We start from the raw sequence: 25,299 nt of genomic DNA on the forward strand, positions 1-25,299 counted from the left end.
AAGTGAACGACCTGATAGGAATAGAAGAGAAGGGCTTCTTGTAGATGTCAGCCAGTTTGTCCATGACCACTGTTGCTGTGGTGAAGATCCTGTAGGTGTGCAGGAAGGTGTTGAGGAAGTCTATGGAAAGGAAGCGCAGGTCGGTCAGCCTCTCCAGCAGGCGCTCCACACTGGCGTAGCGGATCTGGGGGACCTTGCAGGAGTTGAGCGTCTTGCTGAAGCAAATGTCAACATCATCTTTATGGAGACGCACATCGGATCTGATGGATACACACGTACACACATACACACACACATAACCAAGCATGGGTGACTGGTAAACAAGGAAAAGGTTATGAAAGTAGCTGAGCAAAATTAAGCAAAAAAAAAAAAAAATCCATACATCTCAAAGAAGGAGGCTTAAAACAGAAGTATCAAAGAATATTGTAGATGTCGGATTTCAACAACAGCAGAATGTAAAAAAAAAAGCATAATACAAAACATACAGCCTAAACAACAACTGTATATCAACACAACTTTGTCAACCAGATGCACTTTAAACTATGTTTTTTGCAACACTGGCATGAAGAGATGGTGTTCCTCTTCACACACACACAAACACACTTACTTGATCATATGAGGCACGGTGACTTTAGAGTTCTCCTCAAACACACTGGTCATCAAGCCATTACAGCGGATATTGTCTATACACTGCAAAGACAGAGAAAATCAAGACAATTAATGAAAGAATAAAGTGCAAGAGGGAAAAAAACCAGATGACAGGTTGAATCTGTGATGTTGTAAGACATGTTGAAAAAATACCAATATTATATGGTCTTATTTGTCTAAGTGCTTCCATCAGTCAAACGAATGCTGAGACTCGTTTTAAAATGATTTTAGTCTTTTTGTTAAGGTATTGAGGAAAAAATACCCCATTGTTTTGTTTTGTTTTTTTTTGTTCTTATAAGAATAAATCCAGTCTGACATGCTTGTATGGTGCTACTCTGAGTACTGAGGCAGTGAGCTGAACTCACCCCTGGGGAGCTGCACCCATGTGTGTGTTTACTTATCACTAAGCCTTCTCAATGCCCAGCGGAGACATGCTCCTGCTATTTGGAGGTTTGAGATTCTGTGTTTGTCTGGTTGTGGGTGTGTGTATGTGTATGTGTGAACTTTGTATTACCTGGCTGATATCACTGGTCCATGCAGCCTTCTCCTGCCGTGATGGAGCCAGTAACACCACAGTGAATGAAGCTGAGTCTGATGGTTCCACAACGAGCTTGAAATCCAGCTGACCAAAAACCTGACCGCCAGCCTTAGCTGTAAAATGAAGGAAAAATAGAGCATTTGTATTATCTACAGTGCAGCAGACCTCTGCATGATGATGATGATAGTAAAATTCACACACAAACATGTACACACATATGCAGCTAAACAGGTTAATTAAATGGACCTGCTATCTCCATACACACACCCCTGAATCTTAAGTATCAAAGTGTGTGTTTAATGCAATGTGTACATGCATGTGCATGTCTCATCACTGGTGTTTACGTGTGGGCGTCTCGTTAATTTCCCCATTTCCTAAATTAATCCTTGAAAAAAAAATGGACCTGGGATGTGAAAAGATCATAACCTGACATTTAAAGGGGTGAACATCTGATATTTAAAGGGAAGTAATTTCTGGATACTTATCATCTGACACCTAATTAACCTCCATAAGTGGTGAGAGGCCTAAATTAGCCAATAAGAGAGCAGCCTGCCAATGTGGACTGCCTCAGCAATGTAGGAAACTTACACTCCTCGTCACTGGCATCTGGTTCCTCTATGAGCGTGCAATCAATAAGGGACAAAACTCCACCTTGCTGCAAAAGTTTAGGAGAAAATATGCACAACAGTTTATTGGCATCAATTTCAAATGAATTTCCTAACTGAGATCTGGTTCAACTAGTGAAAAAAAAAGGTGTTCTCACCTTTAGAAGGTGCAGTTTCCCCCCAGAGCTGCGTGTGCAGACCAGGAAGTGTTTGGTGAAGAGGAAACACTGCCTTTCCCCTTCCTTCTTCAGAGACAGAGAGCCCAGACGAACCTTACTCAGCTTCCCTCGCTCCACTGACGGCAGCTGGATCAGAGAGCCTGGAGAGCAGGAGGGTCACAGGATTACATTACATTTCATTAAGCTGACACTAAGCTGTGGGGCTGTTTTTACTAAGCTTTTGCAGTAGCACAAAACAGACGTGGGAAAAAAAGCATTTCTGAACACTTATCTACAAATGTACTCTGTGTGTGCACCTGGCAGAGCAATGACAAGAAAAAATAATGGTGGGGATCATTAAAATGGGCAAAAAAGGTAAAACTTTTAGATATCATACATTTATTTTATCTCTAAAAGGAATAAAAACAGACAGTAATCTTGGATTGGGAAAAGTCATCTAAAAAAAATGGTGTCCTCTGTGTCTCCTGACCTGTGATTCAACTGTAGCACTAACATCACCATATGCTCTCCTGCTATACAAGCTGACAGAGAGCCAAACCTCCCCCATGTAGATTGTATTAGTACAGCAGATCATTTCATGTTTCAGTGACTGAGCTCCACCAAGGTACCACGTCTGTGCACTCAGAACACCAGTTGACAGAAAGAAGAGTCTTACTGTCAGAAAAACCTCCAGAGATTTTCTGCCTCATGAGCAGTGCTGTGAACTGATGAAGACTCACCCTGCCTGACGAAGGTCTGGCTGGTGTCCAGCAGGATATCACAACCTTCTACTATCATCCTCTCGATTGCCAGATTCTTCCGAATGTTCTCAGTGTCACTCACCTCATCATGCATTACTCTGGACACATAAATAAACAAATTAATACATTTTCAGCATTAGATATGAGGGCATGATGGCGAGGTATTTATTCTGAATCAGACACATACCTGGACAGTTCCTCTAATTTGGACTTTGCAAATTCAAGACTTTTGCGTTCCACATGTTCATGAGGCGTGTGTGCCAGTAACTCATGCAAAGTGATGATGTAGCGGGGAATCTTATGGGAGAGGGGCATAAAGTGAAAGAAAAAATATTTACATATTTGAAACATTTGTAAAAGAGAGGTGAGGAGAGGACAAATAGAGAAAATCATTGACAGTTGTGACGTGTGCCGGAGTTTACCTGGAACATGGGGTATGTTAGGAAGGTCTCCAGCATTCTTCCCTCGCAGGCGGCATTGGACTCGTATTGTTTCAGCAGCTTGTCAAAGTCTCTGTTCTGCTTGCAGTTGGCTAAAACTTGGAGGCTGTACTGATGGTTTCTCACAAACTCCTGATAGATGTTGAGCATGGGCAGCAGGATGTCAAATAGGTCAGCTAAACAAAACAGAAAACAGAAAAAAAACAGAAAACATACAGTAAATGTTCAAATACACATATACATACAGGCTTAAAGCCCAGCAAAGCATTTCTCAAGTACTCTGCCACTAGCAGTTTGAGATGAACATATTGGTGCTATTAGCAACTCCTGCTGGCACAGATCCATCGCAATTACAGTTTAGCTAACTGACATTGTTACATCCACCCTTTTGTCAGATCTGTGACTAAGACAGTGACAGAAATCAACCCCTTACTCGTTTACTACTCCCTATATAATAGGCACTAAATAATTTACCCAATAGTGAGCAGCAAATAAAGATTTTGGACACAAATTAATCGTCATTTTGTGTCATCGCTGTCAGCTGTAGAGATGCATGATGGCAGTTTTCACATCTTTAAAATGCGGAGCTTTGCTTTGTAGGACTTTTAGCAAAAAGTAGTGTGCATGCGATGGAAACCGAAATTTTTCGGTCCATCGTAGAATATTTGAGAGCATTATACAGTGGATATATTTACACACTCAGCATTCAGACACTCAAATTAATGGGTAAATGTAATGCACTATATAGTAAATAGGGAGTGATTTCAGACAGATATTTTTTTATCTAGGCCACAAATGTTGACTTACAGTAATGAAGAATTATTTTATGCTCTATTTTAGTCTAGATTTGATTAGATTTTTCTCTTTGTTTTTATTTTTTATTATTATTGGGTTTTCTTGGTTTTCATTTTATGTTTTAATGTTTCCAATTTACTATTATTGGGTTTTATATTTATTTTTATTTTATTTTTTAAAATAGTATGTTATTATGTTCTTTGTTTCCAATTCTTTCTGTTAAATGTTTTGTTTTTATGTAAAGCACATTGAGTTGCCCCTGGGTATGAAATGTGCTATATAAATAAAGCTGCCTTGCCTTGCCTTATGAACAGGCAGTGTTGTGTGTTTGTGTTTTGTGACTGATGATTTGTGGTTTTGTAGGATTTAGTTTATAGTCTGTTTCCTGTAAGGCTGGAATTAACAATTATTTTCATGATCAATTAATCTGTCAATTTCTTTTCTTGATTAATAGATTAGTTGTATGGTTCATAAAAATGTCCACTAGATGTTTACTAGAGTAATATTAGTCTGAGGCCACCCTCTTGGTCTTTCACTGACATACTTTGTTTGTTCCTGCAATTAGGAACAATTTGACTGTTAATAGCAATAATGTTAACTTGTCTTCTAGTCTTTACTAATATGAAACCAGCTATTGCATTAGCTAATTAATTTTTACAATAACGTAGGTTTAACTCTCATTTGGGGTATCTCATTCATCATTGAATTTGTTGTCCAATACTGTTTTCACAGTTTGACAATTACTTTCAGAAACGCATAAAAAGGCCAACTGCTGTCTTCAATCTTTATTGGCAATGTGTTTAGCTTGCTGCAGAGCTGTGCACTTACATGCAATGAGATGGCAGAAGACAGAGGTTTAAAGATTAATGGTCAAAATAAAGGAAATACAATTTCCTGCACGGTGCACAGCTCATTTCCTAATATGAATTCATTCAAGTCAGACTCAAAATGGTCAGGCAAACTGCAAGGGAGGCAGATGGTGAAAGGGGTGAAACCAAGCAAATGTTAGACGAAAATGAGGAGGGTCATTTCAAAACTGTGCAGCTATGAAACTGACTACTGATAAATAATAATAATACACTCATAAATCACTGCTTTATTAATTCTGTGAGTGACTGCTTCCCAGTAACTTTATCAGTCATGTGCAAACCACCAGTAGACCACAAGCAATTGGTTTAAAAGGCATCATAATTGAGTTAGATATATTACAAAGTCTTCCCAGTGAATGAGGAAAACTTCATTTGAACATTTATGGGGCACTCTGAAATAGCATCTGATGTAGCTGATGCTTCCTATTTTACTGCAGAGAACCAAATTACTCAATCATCAGGTTTTTCAATGGCCATGCTCTCAAAGAGATAAAAGTATCAAACTGTGCAAGGAAAAGCAAAGCACAGCTTTAAAAAGCCTTTATTATATGATATTGGATGTGCTTGAGGCTAAATTGCTCAAAATCAATATTAATAATAAGACAAAGAATCAGTGCTGAAAACACTACAGAAATTGGTTTGTTGTAACATATTGTTGATTAGGAACCTATATTATGCGTCAACCTGAAGCAGGAAGTCAGATAAGGATGAAATGTTTAATCAGTCGACCCTTTTCTTCTTGAATTTGTCACAAGTAATTTGCTGCAGTGTCTGTCAGCAGTCTGTCTCCTAGGTGATGCTTATCTGTCGAGGGGGCTTCTGTTTTAGGAGGCGAAAAAGTGGGATGCCTTCTGGTCTGGGTGGTCTTTGTCTGTCAACACAATGAGTGTGCGTGTTGCAGACTGAGATAGGGAAATGAACGTGTGTGTGTATGTGTGTGAATGGGGAAGTAAGACGTCAAGGCTGACGTTTGAACAAAACAAACTGAAAACCTGACCTTGATGTCGCTGAATGGCTGCAGAGTGTGTCTTGCTGTATTTTGTGCAATGTGTGAGGTTGAGCAACAGCTTACCCAACACCAGGGTAGGCCAATTCGCTATCCTCGCCTTCAAGCCTTGGTGAAAAATCTCATGCAGGAACATGATGGTCTCACTGAAGACACAGTGTAAACAAAGTGTGAAAACATTATGACAAAAGCCGTTTTATTGCTTTCTTTTTGAAATTCTCAGTGTCTGCTTGTTTCTTCTACATAATTAGCATTAAGCTTAATAGAAAAGATGGACATAACATGTTTGTTAATCACACTCAAACACATGTGGACAAGCAAACACACCTGTTGAGGAAAATGCTGCTGACATCATCGTGGTTGATGGGGGGCTTCTTTGAGCTGGCAGCCATCCTCAGAGGTCTGAGGAAACAGTTGACCAGGATGTAGAGCTGGTGGACATACCTGCCGTCACAGACACATGAGGAGAAAAAAAAAAAATCAAATGTATCACCAAGATCATAATGACCATAGACTAGTAAGGGAAGCACTCCCCACCAAAATAGAATATTAAATTTTTCTCCTAAACATAAACTATGCAAGAAATTGAGTCCAAACTTTTAACTTGTATTGTATATGAGCAAATGTGTTCAATGAGGACAATAATATGAGTTTAATGAGTAACAAATGCCTCTTCCTGTTTGCCCATTATATTCCCATTACTAATGGTCTTTTCTGAAAGTTTAAAACCATTTTTTTTCTCATAATATTAGATTTAGCCAGTGCCTTTCAGCTCTATCTCTATTTCGGAACTTCAATGCATTGTAATGCACTTCCATACACTACAGCTTGACTTGATCTTGATAAAAAAAAACAGTCCTAAAACCCTTGACTCAATAAATTTTCCTTATCTGAATTAGAGGAGGTTGCTCTACCTGACAAACAGGGATACATTTCGTGATTGTAATTAAATTAAAATCCATTTAATTCTATAAAAACACTCATCCATAGAAATAAACACCTGACAAATCTTGAATACAGAAGTTATGTAAATCCAGTATTAAATAATACAAGAGATATTAAAATGATATCAGTATTAATGGTGAAACATAAAAATGACATACACTTACCGAGTATCCAATACAACAGCTCTGCCATAAATTACACTTTTTAGGAATCTTGTAAAAAAGTATTTTGTCCACCCCATTATATGAAGTAGACAAAATTTAAGGAACACTTTTCATATAATACACTCCATTATACCACTGCCCACTACTGTTATCCAAACAGAGTCAATACAGAAAGCAACAGTTTCTCAAGACGTCCTTAAACACAATCTGAAGCTTCTTCTCTGTCCTTCTTGCCACTCACTCCAGTCTTCAACAGGCAGAAAAGCCTCAGGGCATCTGCTGCACTACTGGAGGGACATAGAGCCAGACTGGGACAGAACCATTATAGCTATGACCTAAATTATTAACATAGTAGAATAGGTAGAATAATCACATTTCTGACAACAAAAACTGAAAATGTATAAACTTTGTAAATGACAGAGCTATTTTATTGGATTGGAGGACACAGGTGTTCCTAATAAAGTGCTCAGTAAGTGTATATCGTCATATCAGTCAGTTATTGTCCAATTCTTATGACAAATCATGCAGAATATCCTTACCTGACCTATGGTCTACAGTAAGTGAGACATTATGCACTGCAAAGACAATAATGACAACTTTTCTACCGTATGTGCTGCTACTCCAGGCATACTGTATGAACATACTCTGTCTCTGCTTCCACCATGTTGAAGACGATCTGGTTCCTCTTCCTCATGCTCTCAGCGTGTGGAGAGCAGATGTAGTCCTGGACAATAATTTTCCACTTCCTCCGACACAGCCAGCCTCGCATGAAACTCTGCACCTGAGCAGATAAAAAAAAAAAAAAGATTTAAAAAGGATGCATGATATACACATGCACACAAAAAATGTCAAATGATTAAAACAACAACAAGTGGAGAAAACAGTTTACAGTGAACAAAATCACATGAAACTTAAAATATATCTAATATGAGCATGTAGAGTGTATTTACCTTTTTGATCTTTTTAATATCTGGGTCTTCATTTTCATGGTTGACATGGTAAGGCCGCATCCGCTCCTTAGTTTTGTTCAGAGCTATAATCTTTTAAGAAAAATACAGTCATAAAATATTTTAGTATGATATTGTTGACAAAATCACATTAAGTTAAAACAATGGTACACCAGTGATAAGTCATACAGTTAGTGAGGATATTATATTGCAAAAGGGACTAAAAGTCATTTGTGTGATTATGTGTGATAGTCATGCACTGTGTGCTCGGTGAACTGTTGGTGTGTTTGTGCCAGATAGACATCAGACTTCCTCATCTTTGACAATCTCATGCATTCATTCAGAAAGACACAGGCAGACAGAGAAGGGAGAGGGCTGCTATCAGCTGGTAACTGTAACCAAATTAAGGCTTATATGTGCCTGATCATCTATTGTGCAGAATAGGACACAGGGGGAGAAACTGAAGACAAAGAATAATCCTCTGCAGCTGAAAGTGCTCCCTTTTCTAGCATAAAACTATCTATGGAAACCATAACATGAGCCTTTTTTAGATCTATTTTTTCTAATTATGTCATATCTTGTATCGTTTTTACAGCCATGAGTTACCATATTCAGACAGATTAGACATGTGACATTTCCTCGCTGGAGGTACGAAAAGCCAACCACCCACCACAAATTGAATGTCATCTTCCAGGTTTGAAAACTGAAGCATACATGAGACATGAGACAACATAGAGGGAATAAGTCAGGCAGATACCAAACTAAGACATGTTATTTAACTTCTCTTTAAATAACAGCAATGCCCAACTTCAAACAAAGCTGATAAAAGGCAACACTGTCTTCTGTGCAGAAATCAACTGAGCAGTGGATTAGATCGGCTCAAGTACTGAATTACTTTAATCTATTTGTTCTACCTTTAGGCATCTTGACAATATCAGTTTATCACAGATGGAAAAAAAGCATAAAAGAATAATCCAAACCCTTTTTCAAGCCACACACTTTCATCTTTATTTTCTTCTTCACTAGCGCCATCGTGCAAATGGCAGAAGAGAAGAACTAGTCTGCCAACTGTTGACAGTTACACTGGCTAGTAGGTTTAATTATTCATAAACATTGAGCACCACACACACAAACAAACAAACAAGGGTATGTTTTAATGAGATGGATCAACACACTGCACATTGGCTCTCAAATTCTAATCCTTTTTTCATGAGCAGCCCCATTACACAAGCAGATGTTTCCTAATATAAAATGTCTTTCGTTAGCATTTTCATTAACACAAGGCTCACTCTATCCTACCAGTGAGATATAATCACAGCTTGCAGCGACGTAACAACCACACTTGTTGCTCTGAGGGAGAATTACAACTAAAACGGGCAAATCCATGAAACATGGTGTTATTTCTTCTCAAAGACAGAAATAGCCTACATAAGCTAAATGTTTATAAAAGCAATTATTGACACAGATGAGCAGAGACAGAATTGGAAATGGCAGTGGAGGTGTGATTTATGGAGATGTTAGCAGCTGGCCCTATGTGCAAATAGTTTGCCCTGGGGCCAACTGCTGCAAAGCCAAGAATTACATTTCAACCAAGCACCAGACTGTGCATTAAGAATATCTCTATAATACCTGCTGGTCATCTATGCAGCACATAACAGAACATGCACCTGACATCACATCACCTTCCGTCTGATACAACAGAGACACTCAGTGATTAGCTGCCAAATGTCATACTTTATCTGTCTTTCATTTTTACAAAAACGTTCCTAATGTTTTACTTGGATATATTTTGTTTTAAAGAAATTTGTAATTTGGTGATAATTATAGGAACAATTTGAGACTGGCAAACTTTTAGGTAATATTTCTAGGTCTTGTAGTCAGTGCACAGCAGCTCAGCTGAGCATGCAGTACAAGTCAAAAGTTTACACTTTCTCATTTGTCCAAATGAGAAAGTTGTGTCCAAACTTTTGACTGGTACTGTATTTTTTACCTATGGTTAAATATAGCATTATTTTATTCTTTTTTCCCCATGTATTAAAATGATCAAATCACACAGTTCCTTCAAGAAAACCTTCAAGGAAATTGTTTGGAATTTTTTCCTGAAATTGCAGGTAAATTACAGTTTAAAATGAATTATCATTAAAAAAAGAATACCTGCTTCTACTTCTTCTTGAGTCGGTTTTATATTGCATCTGTAAGTGCTACATATACATGCACAAAGAGACAACATAACTTGGGCTGGGATGGTTAAAATGATTTTCATGATACTAAAATGATTGTTCTAATATTGCATATCATTAAATGCCAACATGAATGCAAAATTCTAAAATCATAAATAAAATAATCAAACTGGTATTTTGTGCAACTAAGTGTTGATGAGATAGACTCTTCAAACGTGTAACAAAAATGATTACTATTGTGTTAGTTTTCAACTTCAATTTGCTTGGAATCATTAAATTAGACCAGGTTATTTTTTTAAATGATAATAATTAAATAATATCATCACAATAGAATTCAATATAACACAGTAAACGATAATATTGAATTATTTCTGAGCCCTAATATCTAACTAATGTTCAAGCTTTTTCTCAGCAGTCTGACAGTGATGTCAGGTTTCAAAGTGAGAAGACAAGCTCACAAAGATTTGAGCTATTGATCGTATTACCATAAACCAATAACGACCTCCTATTGTGTTTGTGTGAGAGAGAATTGCAATTAGTTCTTATTAACAGTGTTGTAGAGGTCATTTTTGTTTTGTGTTTTGAGAGTGCATGTCTGATTTATTGCGCCGTGACAGCAGGACAGAAACATGCTGCATTCGATAAGCGTAATGGTTTGGCAGCAGTTTGTAAGGAATCTGATGGGCTGTCTTTATTGAGCAGTGGGCTTCTCCTCGTACGCTCAGAGGTGACTGAGCACCGCTCACAGCCACTCTGCTGCCATAAACACTGCTGTGAGAATACACACACACACACACACACACACACACACACACACACACACACACACACACACACAATGCATACTATTTGCAGAATGTGTATATATTCATGTTTATTCTTGGATAACTTTTCAGATGATTCATGGCAGGAGTGTAATCACATTACTGTGTGTGTGAGTGAGTGAGTGAGTGAGTGAGTGAGTGAGTGAGTAATAGAGAAGGATCTATTTGTCATTGCAGTTAAAAACAAGATAATATTTCAGTGAAATATTGATAATATTTTGCAAATTTCCCCATTGTGGGACTAATAAAGGAATATCTTATCTTATCTTATGTTTAAAAAAGATAAACAAGCCTATATCCTTACCATAACTGATAAGTTAAGTAATAAGTTAAGGATATAGGCTTTGATATAATGGAAATTTAAACATTTATACTTTTAAGGTGTGTGTTTGGGGGTGTGTTTGTATGTGTATGTGTGTCATACCTCTGCTTTGAGTCTCTCAATTTCTGTGTCCTGATCCTCCAGCTGTGTGCGCAGCTGATTTGCAGCCACCTTCTCAGTCTCCACTATCTGTACGAGGTGGATGTATTTCTGCATCAAAACCTCTCGTTCAATGATGATGTCAGAGTAACTGAAAAGAAAAGGAAAGTGTAATAAGAGATATATACAAAGGAGCACAAAACATCAGCACGTTGTTGCTTGCTGCTGCACCGCATTGTGTGTTAAGGTGTTAAATGAGTGAATAACAAAAACACACTGAATCTGAAATTTGTGCTACTGAGAGAATCAAATTTATGCTGATCTACCCTGCATAAAGAGAATCTTAAAGGCCCTGAAAAAATATAATCTGGATGAGCTTCTACCACAGTATGAGCGGTGGGAATATTACAAGTGCAAAATCTTCTGCCAACAGTTTAGAACTGTCTTGGATATTTGACATCAGAGATTTCTGTATTTTGTTTTTGTCTTACTCACATTTGCTCAGTTTTGAGTGTTTGACTCATAAAAAGTTATACATAAGAATGTTTCTTTTGGTTTAATTTTTGTTTAGTCTCAGTAATTTTTAGAGGCTTTGCATAGGAGCTGAAGTTTTTGCATGTTTAGGCCTTTTAATGACAAATGTGTATACTTTACATTCTTGCTGACTATATTCTGAGAGACATCACGTTTTCAGATAATTTCCTTTTATGGCTGCAACTTATGGAAGGCTTGTGACTTATTTAGTTCAGACTCAAGACAGAATCATATTAAGTGAATAGGGCCTCTTCACATAATGGCCTTACATATCTCCACAGCTGTCTTCACTTACTTTGGCTGATTAAACCTCTGTTTAGTTTGAAGTTGGATGGAGCTGTGCTGATGCATGAGGTTATCAAATTACATGTACCCATCAGAATGATAAATATTTAAGTTATCCTGCCCTAACAAGTGCAATAAAGTAAACTGACCAAGAATAAATGTAACTTGCAAGCAGCTTAATCAGGCACAATAATTAAAAAAACACCTGTGTAGGTCGACCATGGATGTGTAGGGCCTTTAGTATCATGTGTAATGTGAAGTTGGCTGCTCAGTTCTGAACTTATAGGAAATATCTATATGCTGTGTGTACCTGGCCTGCTGGATGGCCTCCACCCATTCGTCACACTCACTCTCCTCCTCTGTCCGCAGTTCCAGAGGCTTCTGTCCATCGTGACCAAACACAATGAGGAAATAGTGCTGAAGAAGAGAAACACAAAAGAAAGAGAAGCCGTTAATATTTGCGACCCCTGATATCATCTCCAACACCACTCCTCATTTGTGCCAATACGTTGGTTGCTCCTTTGAAAATGCTAGCTAATCAACACATATGGCACAGACACATGGAAACACTGCTTTCAACTACAATTGCTTTACACACTCTTTTTTTGCCCAGATTCATCACATGAAGTTCTGCAGGCCAAAGACAGAGGGGGAAGGAGGCACACATGATGAGTTATTTGCTCGCTGAAATAAAATATCAAGTCTTGTCTGTGGCTCCCTTCTCTGCATGCCTATTATCATCACCATCAATTAGCCCTCTCTCTGTCCCTCTCTTCCTCATTTCCTGTCTGTCTCTCTTATTATACTGATGAATTTCCCTCAGTATCTGCCTTTAAAATACTTCCCCACACTTACTGTACACACGGACACGTGCCAACACATGCAAGCACAGAGACACACACCTACAGATGCACGCATACAGTAGAGAGCGCACACACGCACACACACACACACACACACACACACACACACACACACACACACACACACACACACACACACACACACACACACACACACACACACACACGGCATTATGTGAAGTGATAGAAGCTTTTATTCAAATGGTCATGTCCTGGGGCACTGGGTTACCAGAAGAGCTGCTATTCTTAGTCAGGGAAAACAGAGAAGACTGAGCTCTGCATGGACTTTTCTCTCTCCTCCTCCTCCTCCTCTTCTGTTCTCTTCATCCAACCACCTCTTCCCTCCTCGCTCTCTCTTTTGCACTTCACCTATCATCCCACTCCGCCTCCTCTGCCCCGCTCAACCAGCATCCTCACTTCTCTTGTTGTCAAAGCCCATTCCTCCTCCTCCTCCTCCTCCATCTCCACATCCCTTCATACTTTCATCTCTTTGTGTCTCTCTCAGTAAGGATTCAGTGAACCAAATAGAGTCCAGAGGAGAGACGTTTACCCTGCAGGAGGATGGATGGGCTTCAGCCCTGCAGTGGGGATGGGCCGGGGACAAAGTCACCAAGGTTATTGGGACGGACACACACACACACACATACACATACACATACACATACACATACACATACACATACACATACACACACACACACACACACACACACACACACACACACACACACACACACACACACACACACACACACTCAGACCCTCCTCTCCATCTCCATCCTCCTATCTCTGCTTTTATGTATGTGTCATTTCGATTCACTGGCTGGGTGGATATTATTACATCAACAATAATCTGTGCTCTAACAGTCTTTGACAGAGAGACACAGAAGGATCGAGAGATGTAGGGAAAAGGGAGCTGTTACATAATATTTCTTAACCAAGTACATATTTCTAAATTGTGTCACCACCTAGCATTTCCATGGCAACACTATATCTGATGCTTCCACCGTGTTTTGCAATTCCATTTTCTGCTTTTCAGCACTGCTTCTACTCATTTAATGCTTTTATTGATCCATCCTGCAGTTTTAGATGTGAAAAATAAGAGTGTCAAGTAGAAAATGAAAAAATTGCAGGTTTTAGAGCTCTACATAGATAATATAAGTCACTTCTATCTGCACAGTCAAGATAACACAGTATATTGACAATATTTATAGATTTTTACCATGCACATTATATGTCAGGGTTCTTTTCTGGGTATCTGCCTTTAATAGCCTTGTTAAAGTAACAAACATTTTCAAATCATGTTGGTACTGATTCATCTGACTGTCTCTTTATTACTGCATACACAGTGATGGGTAATGCAGTAAAAGTGATCCACATATTTTAAATTCAGTGGTGTAAGAAATACTCATCGTTTACTGAAGAGGTGCCACAATGTAAAAATACTAGGGGTGTGACGAGACCAAAACGTGACGATATTTCTCGTCGAAGTGAATGTTGTCTCGCGAAGATATAATTAAGGGGCGATTGGTTTTCTATCTCATTTGCACGTCATGTCTTTTTATAATGTTACGTGTGGATCATTAACCTTGTTGCAGCTTCTGCCTGCTGAGAAGATCTCAGTCAGAAGTAGGAGATGAGGAGAGGAGCAGTGGTAAGTTGACCTCAGGAGCACGAGATCTAGCGCAACTATGGAAGCCTAATGATGCAAAAAGTAAAATGAGTCACACTACCAACTTATAACACAATTTATATGTTGTTCTACTTGTGTATTTATGTGATATAGGATTTGTGCAACTTACTATTATTTCTATCTATAAAATATCTATCTATATGGGAAAACCTTTTACAGTGAATATACTGCATATATATATATATATATATATATATATATTATATATTTAGAAAGTAGAACTGAAGTGATTCATTACAAGATGATTAGTTAAAACATTTCAAAATGCATCTGCATTATTTCTATTTTGTGAATTTCAAATAAAAGAACAGTCATATATTTCCTCATTGAAGTTTTCTTAAAAATATAGTTAAAATCTTGTCTCGTCTCAATCTCGTGAACCCAATATCGTGTCTCGTCTCATGAGCTGAGTGTATCGTCACACCCCTAAAAAATACTTTACTACAAGTAAACATTCAGATTAAAAATGCATAGAAGTACTGACCAAATGTGCTTAAATATTAAAAGTAAAAGTAGCCAACATGCAGGTAGACCCCTGTTAGTGTCGTGTTATTGTATATTATAATATTTGATTATTAAAATTGGTTAATTAACTTAAATGCAGCACTTTAATGTTATAGCTGGTCAGGTTGGAGCTAAGTGTAACTAAATAATATGCCCTTGGGTAGTTAAGTTTGCAATAATGTATCATATTTTGTGAGCTGACCATATGTTTTGTCAAATAAATATGGAATAAAAAGTCAGAAATTTCCATCTGAAAAGTAGTGGAGAAAAAATACAAGTAGCATAAAATGGAAATACTATAAATACTAAAGTAAATCAATACAACTGTTTTTACTGCATGCAGCATAAATGTATATTGATATAATTTATTTTCATAGCATTTCCCTCTTCGGAATCCTTTACATTATGTAAATGTTTACATTTAATTCCCCTTCTTAATGTGAAGTTCCAACTGCCCAGTTTTAATTTCTTTTGCTTGAATGTAAGTTCACAATTTTTTTTTTTTTAAATGTCCTAAAACAATAGTCATGCCCAATGAACACTGACATTGTTTTTATGGCTATAATCATTTAGCCTGTTCATACTGGTCATTAAGATATCCCTTCGTAATGCACTTTGTTGTAAATGATTCCGTAGTGTTTATTTGAAGCTAATATGATGCTTCAGCCATGCAAGTTAGTCAAATCAAGTTAATATCTCAAGTAAGTCAATTGTCTTTTTAAGTGCCAAATTCCCTCTTTTTGTTACGAAGCCCACCACAGCTGAACAGGAAAACTCTGTCTGCTCAAATACAAAGAAGGGTTTCTTCCTAAAAAGTCTGGCACTGTGGAAGATATCTACTCCCAAAAAGCCATCTGATAAACATTAAAATACAATTTTGCTCAAAACAAGTAGTGTTATTAGGAGGGGATCTTCTAATGGTCCGTACGTACATGAGGAATGATTAAAGCGGGCAAAACTGGTTTCAATTTTCATTTGGTCACACAATTACTGTCAGACTTGAAACATTTTGAACCCAACCTTTAACGTGTTAAAATCTTTGATTTCATATGTTTAAATAACTCAAATCTTGTATATTTTGTATTTTTCTTCTTAAATTCTATTCTAGACCTTCAACAGTGACCCTATTGCTCCCAGGCAATCATTAAAGTTGAATGGTATTGCTTCCTTTAAAGAAGATGTTGCATCAAAGTGGACCTCATGGCATTAAAAAGCTTCCCCATTACATTACAATGAATTACTCTGTAACACTGTGCTTTGTACTCATTAGTCAAAGAGGAATTTTCAGAGGACGTGGACACATAGTGTTTTGCATCCTATGGAAAGTGTATAAAGTGAGAGTGCTACACATCTCCGAAACGCTGCTCCAATTCTACGGTACCATTCTGGACTACTGGCTCACTCTCCCTTCAAATTGGCTCAAACGCACCCTGCATCCCTCCCTCACTGTACTGTAAGAAATTTCATTTAGACAAATAAAGACACAGAGGAAAAGCAAAAGAAACAAAGAGACAGGGAGAGGGGCTCTTTTCTTCCTCCCTGTCACTAATGACCAATTTATAACTCACCTGAAACTTTTTTCTCCTAATCTGAGGAACAGCTATTATAGAAAATGAGACTGTGAGACTACCAGCGTGACACAAAGAAGTGTGTTTTACCACCACTGAGCAAGACATAGGCACAAAGAAGGGCAGAATATTTTATTATTCAGAGGAAATTTTGGGTCAGTTATTAAAAACTTCCTGCTGTGAGAACAGAGGTGAGGAGTGAAGTTTTCTGAACAAAGACTTACAACTTATCACTGTCCAGCAGAGGCCAAACATTAGGAAATGTGAACCTACCACACACACACACACACACACACACACACACAGAAACACACACACACCCACACCTTTGGGTTGGTGACGGCGCTGTGATGAAATACTTCCATTATTAAAGATTAAAGAGTCAAATATGAAACTGGACTCAGTGGTAATAGATTCTTTAGGCAAACTAAGACTGGGGGATCCAAAAATATTCATCTGTTATCACTGTCGGGATCCACTGATGATCAGGGACTGGAATAGCCACTAATGATGCAATACCGCCGTCTGCTTTGGTATCGGCACTGATGAAAGGCCAAATTGTGTTGTACAGTACTACAGATGGACCTCGTGTTTTTTTCTCACTCTCTCCCTTTCAAAGCAACTGGTATTTTACTGCCTCAATGTTGTTTACTTCAGTGAGTAAACAGAGGCATAAATGTACAAAATGTTAAAGGTTCGATCCCTACTGGGGCTAAATATGCACTTGGTAAATTTATGGTACTAAAAGGCTGGTTGAATGACAAGAAAGAAACTGCTCAGTGACATATCATTACAGTGACTACGACTTTATCAGTGGCACCAACAGAGCATGACAGTTTTTTTTTTAAATCCCTATTCTAAACAGTAAGTAACCATTACACTGTAGGGGCTCAATTGCAACATTTATTCAGGTTGTTTTACCGGTGCCACCAGTCTGTTTGATTTGAATTCATGGATCTTTGGATCTATTTTTCCCACTCCATCATTTGCACACAGGATGAGATGAACAGTGAGCAGTAACTTGAAGACCCTGTACATCCACACGGGTGCTTTTAATCAACTTTTGGTCTAGGTGGAAGTTGGGTGGAGCTAAACTGGGAATAACGTAATATCACCAAACTCTAAAATACTGATAACAGTGTAAATTCTTAACCTGATGCACCAGATGGTTTGTTACACAGAACCATCTGAGAAGTCATCCTTAGAAATTGTTTGGAAAAGGGCAGGCACTTTCAAAAGTTACTTGGCAGGTGATTGGACAAACCACCTGTCTATCACGGGCTATTGCTTCTTGCTTTGGTCACACCTAAACCACACCCGTAGCTGCCAGTAGTTCTACGATATTGATTTGTCCAAACCACTGATGGTTCAGACATAAGACTTGAAGCTTGACAAGATGGATTCTCAGGTGATCTTGTGATTGTGTGATCCTATGAATCCAGCTGCCTCGCAAGGTAAGTTAAGTTTTCCCTCTAACAGATGTAAAAAGGTAGGTGAGAAAGCTGTCAATCAAGCTCAGTTTGTAATCAAAGTCTGAGGAGAGGTCTTATCAGGTGAAAACATATATGAATGTGTAGGGGCTTTAAGACTAGTTTAAATTGTATAATTCCACATAGGGAAGACTGAATTTGCATTAATTTAGCTTATAATGATTTGTTTTTGTTTTGTGTTTTAATACTTCGTTACCTTATATTATTATGGTTATATTGATGGTATGATGGCTTACGCAAGTCTACATGATTTGTAATAAATTTGATCTGCAACACAAAGTCCAACTATTAAAAGTGCAGCCATGATTTGGAGTGAGTGGGTCGTCTATAATTGTAAGGTTGGTGGTTCAATCCCTGGCTCCTCCTGTACACGTGTCAAAGTGTCAGTGAGCAAGAAACTGAACCCCAAATTGCTCAAGGTTAGGGCAGTTCCTTTCATGGTGGCTCGCTGCTATCCAAGTGTGTACTTGTGTGTGAATAAGTGAATGAGAGGTAAATAATAAAGCCCTTTAGACTAACACACTATATAAAACCATTTTTGAAGATGTACACTGTTAGCTAATTGTTTGTCCACTCACATCACAATGCAAAATATTAGCATTGGTGAGATCCAAGTTGGTCTGCGTGCGTGTAAGTGGTTGTGCGTTTCACAAGAATAAGGTCGGCTTGACTTTGTTGGAACTTGATTTACATAAAAGCAGATGTTAAGATAAGACACCACACCATTGAGTAGAATATATCCTAGGCTTATGTGAAACTGGTTTAGCACAAACTGTACTTTGCATAGAAGCGGAAAACTGTGCTAACTAACTGACTCAGAGCATCAATGAAGGAATGACCACAGTTTATGAAATGTAACTCAGTGCTGCAATCACAGTATAGTTGATACTCTGCACTATGACATGTTAGTGAAAACAGGTTTTTGTCCCTGTCATATTCTTTATATCCATATGTGCTGATTACAAGGTAGAAAGGAAATATCATTAAGAAGCAATTTTGACACAATGAGCTCTACTGGAAGCTGATTTATAATGAGCCCTGGCCCCCCCTCCCTCTCCACCTCCAGGACTACCTGGGACTGCTCAGTCCACAGGGCGATAATGACCATTACAGAGACATACCACCGAGAGCAGACCAGAGTCATTTGTGTATGAGATACTATAGAAGAAACTGATATAATCCATAAACTGGATTCCCTGTATGTGTGTGTGTGGGTGTATGGGGGAGGACATACATCATGTGTGTTTCCCTTAAAAGAAGAGAGGAGAGTAGACAATGATGTACTACAAGAAGACATGTAATGATTGTGAGAGATTATCAAAACAGCTAATCTCAAACCACCTGTTGTTAGTAATTCTCATGGGGGAACACAGTGCCTTCAAAATATCATAAAGATTCATAGCAGCAGACCTACAACAAACATCAATTATTTTAAAGTTATCACTTTTTGAAAAAGATAAAGAGAGATAAAGATAAGAAAAACATAATTTCAACAATAATGTCCTAACACTGCTAGTGTTTTTTTGATAGCTGAAATATCTACCTGAAAAAACCTTCCCTCCTTGCAGACTGAAAACAGGGTTAAACCAGTTACTGAAACAATAAAACTAATTTGTGAAAAGAAGCGTTCGAGAGATAAATAGAAGAGAGGGGTGTGGGTTCACTTTTTCCACCCACCAGTCTGCTGGATCAGATTCACAATCTGCGTCCCTCCACTTTATATTCCTCTCATTTCTCAACTCTTGTTGTGCACCCACAGGGGGCAATAATGTATTTTTTGTACTGAATTTAGCTCCATAAAAATGCTCCAAGGACAAGTGGAAAGAAACAAACCTTGAACATAAAAATAAATAAATAAAGTATAAATTTTACTTTCATTACAGTGGGCTGATACATGTAATACAAATGCATACAAACCCCAAATGTTATATTCATTTTTAACTAGAAGACTGTAATCAGTAGAATGAAGATCTCCAACAGGTGTACAGTCAAGATGGCAGCAAAGATAACATAAACCGGAATTTATTTATCTAATATTGTGCCTAACTTCAGTGGATCATAACATATCGGAAATGGAATTAATCAGCAGATGCTTTGGTTCAAGTAAATAGAGAGATAAAGATATAAATATAAGGCTAAAACTGGCAACTCGTCAGCATAGCTAAGCAAAAAAGCTGGACACAGAGGGAAACAGCTAGCCTGTTTTTGTCTGAAGAAAGAAAAATGTGAAGTGTAAAAACAATTCATGATTTTATGGGGGGTTATATACACAATGAGTTTCTTGAGACTACGCTGGTTGCCTGGCAACCTCACTGTGATGCCAAGAAAGCCTGTAGTTTTAAAGGTACATTTCATGAAATACACTTATTGGCTCTCTTGCAGCTACTTAGATGAGAATATCGATACCATTCTTGTGTCTGTGCAGTAAATATGAAGCTGGAGCAGCAGTCGGTTAGCTTAGCTTAGCATAAAGACTGAAAACAGGAGGTTGCCTGGAAACCTGACAAGCCACGACAAATGCACTAACACAGACAAAGACACAGTCCCATACGTAACCACCACCTCCCATCCCAACCCACTCCACCCATTTCCAGTCTTTGTGCTAGTCTAAGATATCCGGCTGCTGCCTGTAGCCTTATATTTTATGGACACCTGAAAAAGGAATATAAGCTTATTTTCCTATGCTTCCTTCAAAATGCGTACTTTGCTCTTTTTTTTTTGTAGAACAACTAGCATAAATACACATTTTATTATTGAGCATGACCAGAAAAACACATTAGATGTATAAGTAAATGCGGTCGTGCATGGTTAATCTTCTTTAGAATTTAAATGGTCCTCTTTGTATATTTGTAAGACCTGTGCTGTAATTTAAAAAATCCAAAAAGCTTCACTTCACTTTGGAAAATAAGAGCTTTTTTCATTTCCTGGAGACAAAACATTAATCCGACAGCAGCAGCAGCAGTACTTTACTGGAAAAAATAAGAATAAATACATTAGGAACACTGAGATAATATGAGAAAAGTGACAATGAATGGCTACATGAATGGTTGCTATTGTTAAATTGCTACTAGAAACCATTTTCTCCTGTGTGGGTGAGTGTGTTTGGGGTGGTGTCTTACCACACACACACACACACACACACACACACACACACACACACACACACACACACACACACACACACACACACACACACACACACACACACACACACACACATAACTGTTGTGGCTGTCTCCAACCCAGTCTTACACCAAAATGTATAACACCTAAGTTGGTCCAAAGCAAAAATATATTAGTTTCACAATAAACATTTTGGGGTTTGTTTTGGTTTTTTTTGGCTTATTCTTTTCTATTGGCCTATGTCCACGTCACATGACTGTCAAGTTTCTGTTTGCAAAAACAAAAACAAAAGAAATGGCTGCCATTCCTTTTATTATCAATGAGCAACAGTGTTTTGTGCTTAAATTTTGTTCTAAAATCTATGTTTTTCAATTAAAAGACCATCATCTAACAGTTACATAAACATTTTTTTAAAAAGATTCAGCAGCTCAAATAACTACACAATGCAAAGACAATGATAAACATAAAATGCAACTATGTAGTTTCAGCAATAGCAGCATCCATAGCAGCCACCATAGCAACAATAGAAAGCCTGAAAAATCCTTCGTAGTAACTGCCAAACTAAGCATCATATGCATTCACTGAACGAACACGTTATCAAAACACATTTTGATGCCAAAAACAATTTTTTAAAAATCACATTTTCCACTGAGAGCAAAAGGAATTTCAGCCATCTTTTTTTCTTTTCTTTTTTTGTAGACAGAAACTTGACAGTAATTCGACAAGGGCACAGACCAGTAAAAAAGAATAGGCAAAAAAAAGAAGAAAAAAACATCCATACAACCAAAACTCCATACATACTAACATGCTAGTAGTATTACTACATACTATTTCCAGGGAAATGTTACAGTATGCAGTATATAGTAAATATCCCACAATGCAATGCAGTAGTGATGACGACAACAATAACATAACAGACGATGGCTGACAGCGACCAAAGCAGCACTGGCGTAATGTCAATAGCGCTTCAATTTAAGTAAAGTTTAACTTTGCTAGGTATAACATATTTCTTAAATTAATTAAGACTTTATGGTTGGCACAGGTTACCATGGTTACATGTCTCCAACCAGCAAGGAGGCTCTCAGGAAGTGATCATTACAGCTCAGTGCGTCTGAAAAGATAGATCCTACTATACACATATTGAGTATATAGTGCATACTACATGATTTTGGATGCAGCCATAAGATCTCACAATTTTAGCGCTGTTATTATGGTCCAATGTAGCTATTACATATTTTGATATGAAACTAGGTTGATGTCTCAGTGATCCCTCTGATCAGGGATTACCTGTCTGTTTATCTTGTGATTAAACAGATTGCTCCCCTCCTCCTCTGTTTAATTTCATTGCTGTCCTACTAGTCTACAATCAATCCTTTTTTTTCTCATCATACACATTTTCTCTGTCACTCCATTGTCAGGAGGAACTCTTGTAAAGCATCCTGGCACTTTAAAACCATAGATCCTCAAAAAAAGACACTCACAGTGCAACAGTAGAGGTATGTAAACACACTGTGAATCTGTTTTACTATACTCTTGAGAATTGCCTAACCTGATCCTGTTAAAAAGAAAGACAGTGCTTATAAGCTCCACAGAGATATAACAAATACTTGACATCCACTCCACATCAGCACCTGTAGCTGGTGACAGCAGCAGCATGTATAATAGATGGCAGAAGCGCCAGAAAATAAAAATAACACCACGGAAGAGTACAGAGGCTCAATGCCCCGAGAGCTATTATTAACCAGGGCATCCTCACAAACAGCCTAGCACCAGTTCAGTTCTTATATATCTGCTGGGATATGTGTGTGTGAGTTAGGCTGTGCAATATTCTCACTTATGCTCTGTGTAAACCAAGGCAGCATGGTGACTGGTGATTGACAAGATAAATAAACTGTTTTAGCAGTCTGATCAATACAGTGGAACATGCTCATATATTATTGTAATTTTGCAAACAAACATTCAGCAGATTTGGTGCCGAATTTATCATTAATTTAATCATTTTAATGTTAGGTCCATAATGGCCACAAAGGGGACATATGCTTTTTGAGATTCTCTGCTATTTATATGCTGTAATGATGTTGGATATCTCTGCTCAACATGGTCGAAGTTCCAAAACTTGAGGTTAATGTACATATGTGCCCTGCGAGTCAAAAGTGCACACATCAACCTGCCCTCAACACTTCGTTTGCAATGTTTTTTTCTACTTTGCTAACAAACATGATGTCAGAGTGTCACCCCATAAACTACAGCCTGTCCTGCAGCTTTTGTTTTTAAAGTTGTTCCATATGTTGTTTGCGTTGTCCACTATCATACTTTGGATCAGATTTTGGCTCATGCAGATGTATTTGAGAAGTTGACATTTCGAGTAAAAAAAATGAGAAAAATAAGTGAAATCCTTCGACTATAGTTTGCTACATGGTTTGTTTCAGCCTATTTCAGACAGAGGCTAAACTGAGGGGCTGCGTAAAGGGCTGGTAGTAGATAAATAATGAGTTTTTTCGACTGTAAATCATGCAAAGATTTTCCAGTAAAGCCCCGGAATGTAAATATAAGCAATGTAATATGTCCCCTTTAAGATTTTTTATGGTAATGTTATCCTGACAATAAGCTATCTGTTCAGTAGCCTACATGAACACTGTTGTTGTACCAGGACTGTAAAATCACCCCTGACTGTCATCTAATCTCTGATTACTGCCGTATTTCAAACACAAGGGACAGATTTTAAGACAGATGCCAGCTTTAAATTCTTATCTGACACTAATGAGGTCCGTAATGGCTCTAACACTTGGCAGAAAACTTAAGAGGAAATGAAAAGCAGCCTGTGGAGAGAAGCAGATCAGACTGCGGGAATACAAGAAGAATTGGTTCCTTGATGCAGACGATTAGTACGAGCAACAGCGAAAGGGGGAGTTTCTGAGAGAAGCGTTGAGGACTAGAGGAGCTTTCTAATGAGAGCTAATTACACACACACACACACACACACCACCAGGAAGTCAGCATTTTAAGTGTCACACTTACACTCAAAAGCGTCACCCCACCTTTTTCTTGCATCAACTCTAATGAGGAAGGGGACTGCTAAAAGGAAACTCAATGTGCCTTTATCTCAACAAAAACGCACTTTATCAAAGGCAACACAGCCCAGTCACACCAACTTTAATTAACCCATTAAACCATCTTTCCTGTGCTTAAGTACTGTATCTCATGAATGATGTTATTTCATTGTAGAACAGCCATCATAATACAGATATAGGAAAGGCTTGATTTTATCCTCATGAAAGTAAATTTGTCCATGAACCCTGGACTTGAACGTTGAACTTTCCACATGACGCTGATAAAATATCGATCCATTACTTGGAGGAATGTCCAAAACTTTTTTTCCCCCTAAAAAAACAAAAACAACAAAATGACAATTCATGAAAGCACAACCTTTTTTTATATAACACATTGGCACAACACAACACATAGTGTGACTTTTGTACAGTAAAGCTGGTTCTGAATATTTTACACACAGATAAATGTTACTCACTCCTGACACGGATCATAAAGCTTTTGCCATAAATAAAACTTTTTGCTACACATAACATAACATCCTGGCTACTCCAAATGCGATGCAGAATAAGTTTGTTTTGTTTTTGAACAAGGCTACAACGGTAGTATTACAAAAACACTGACATGTCAGTGCAGGTCTTACATCTTCCTTTTTGCATCATACCCATCCCTACAGGTTGCACACAAAACAAAAATGAGCACGTGTACATCCTCTTTACTCCTTCTATACTGTTCTCAACATCATTAACATCCAATCAGAATAAAAAATGAGATAGAAGATCCAAGTTTCAAAACTGTTGGTTTCTCAAATTTTATGTTCTGTTTTTTTACAATGTTTTGCACCTTAAGGACACCAATGAACCCTGTTCAATGATGGGAGGATGTTGTTC

General features: G+C 37.9%; 1 protein-coding gene across 1 annotated transcript in view; it reads right to left on the reverse strand.

Annotated features, from left to right (window-relative positions):
- LOC133979366 (ras-specific guanine nucleotide-releasing factor 2-like) overlaps window positions 1-25,299 on the reverse strand; it is a 46,445-nt gene that overhangs the window by 17,852 nt on the left and 3,294 nt on the right. The window contains 14 exon segments of the mRNA XM_062417878.1: window positions 12-260; window positions 608-690; window positions 1,163-1,299; window positions 1,775-1,841; window positions 1,950-2,110; window positions 2,690-2,808; window positions 2,898-3,007; window positions 3,133-3,326; window positions 5,887-5,966; window positions 6,148-6,264; window positions 7,574-7,710; window positions 7,880-7,969; window positions 11,305-11,452; window positions 12,431-12,537. Coding sequence (XP_062273862.1) covers window positions 12-260; window positions 608-690; window positions 1,163-1,299; window positions 1,775-1,841; window positions 1,950-2,110; window positions 2,690-2,808; window positions 2,898-3,007; window positions 3,133-3,326; window positions 5,887-5,966; window positions 6,148-6,264; window positions 7,574-7,710; window positions 7,880-7,969; window positions 11,305-11,452; window positions 12,431-12,537 — 1,799 coding nt within the window.

This window comes from Scomber scombrus, chromosome 4 (assembly GCF_963691925.1).
Source record: "Scomber scombrus chromosome 4, fScoSco1.1, whole genome shotgun sequence".
In the NCBI taxonomy this organism is placed as follows: domain Eukaryota; kingdom Metazoa; phylum Chordata; class Actinopteri; order Scombriformes; family Scombridae; genus Scomber; species Scomber scombrus.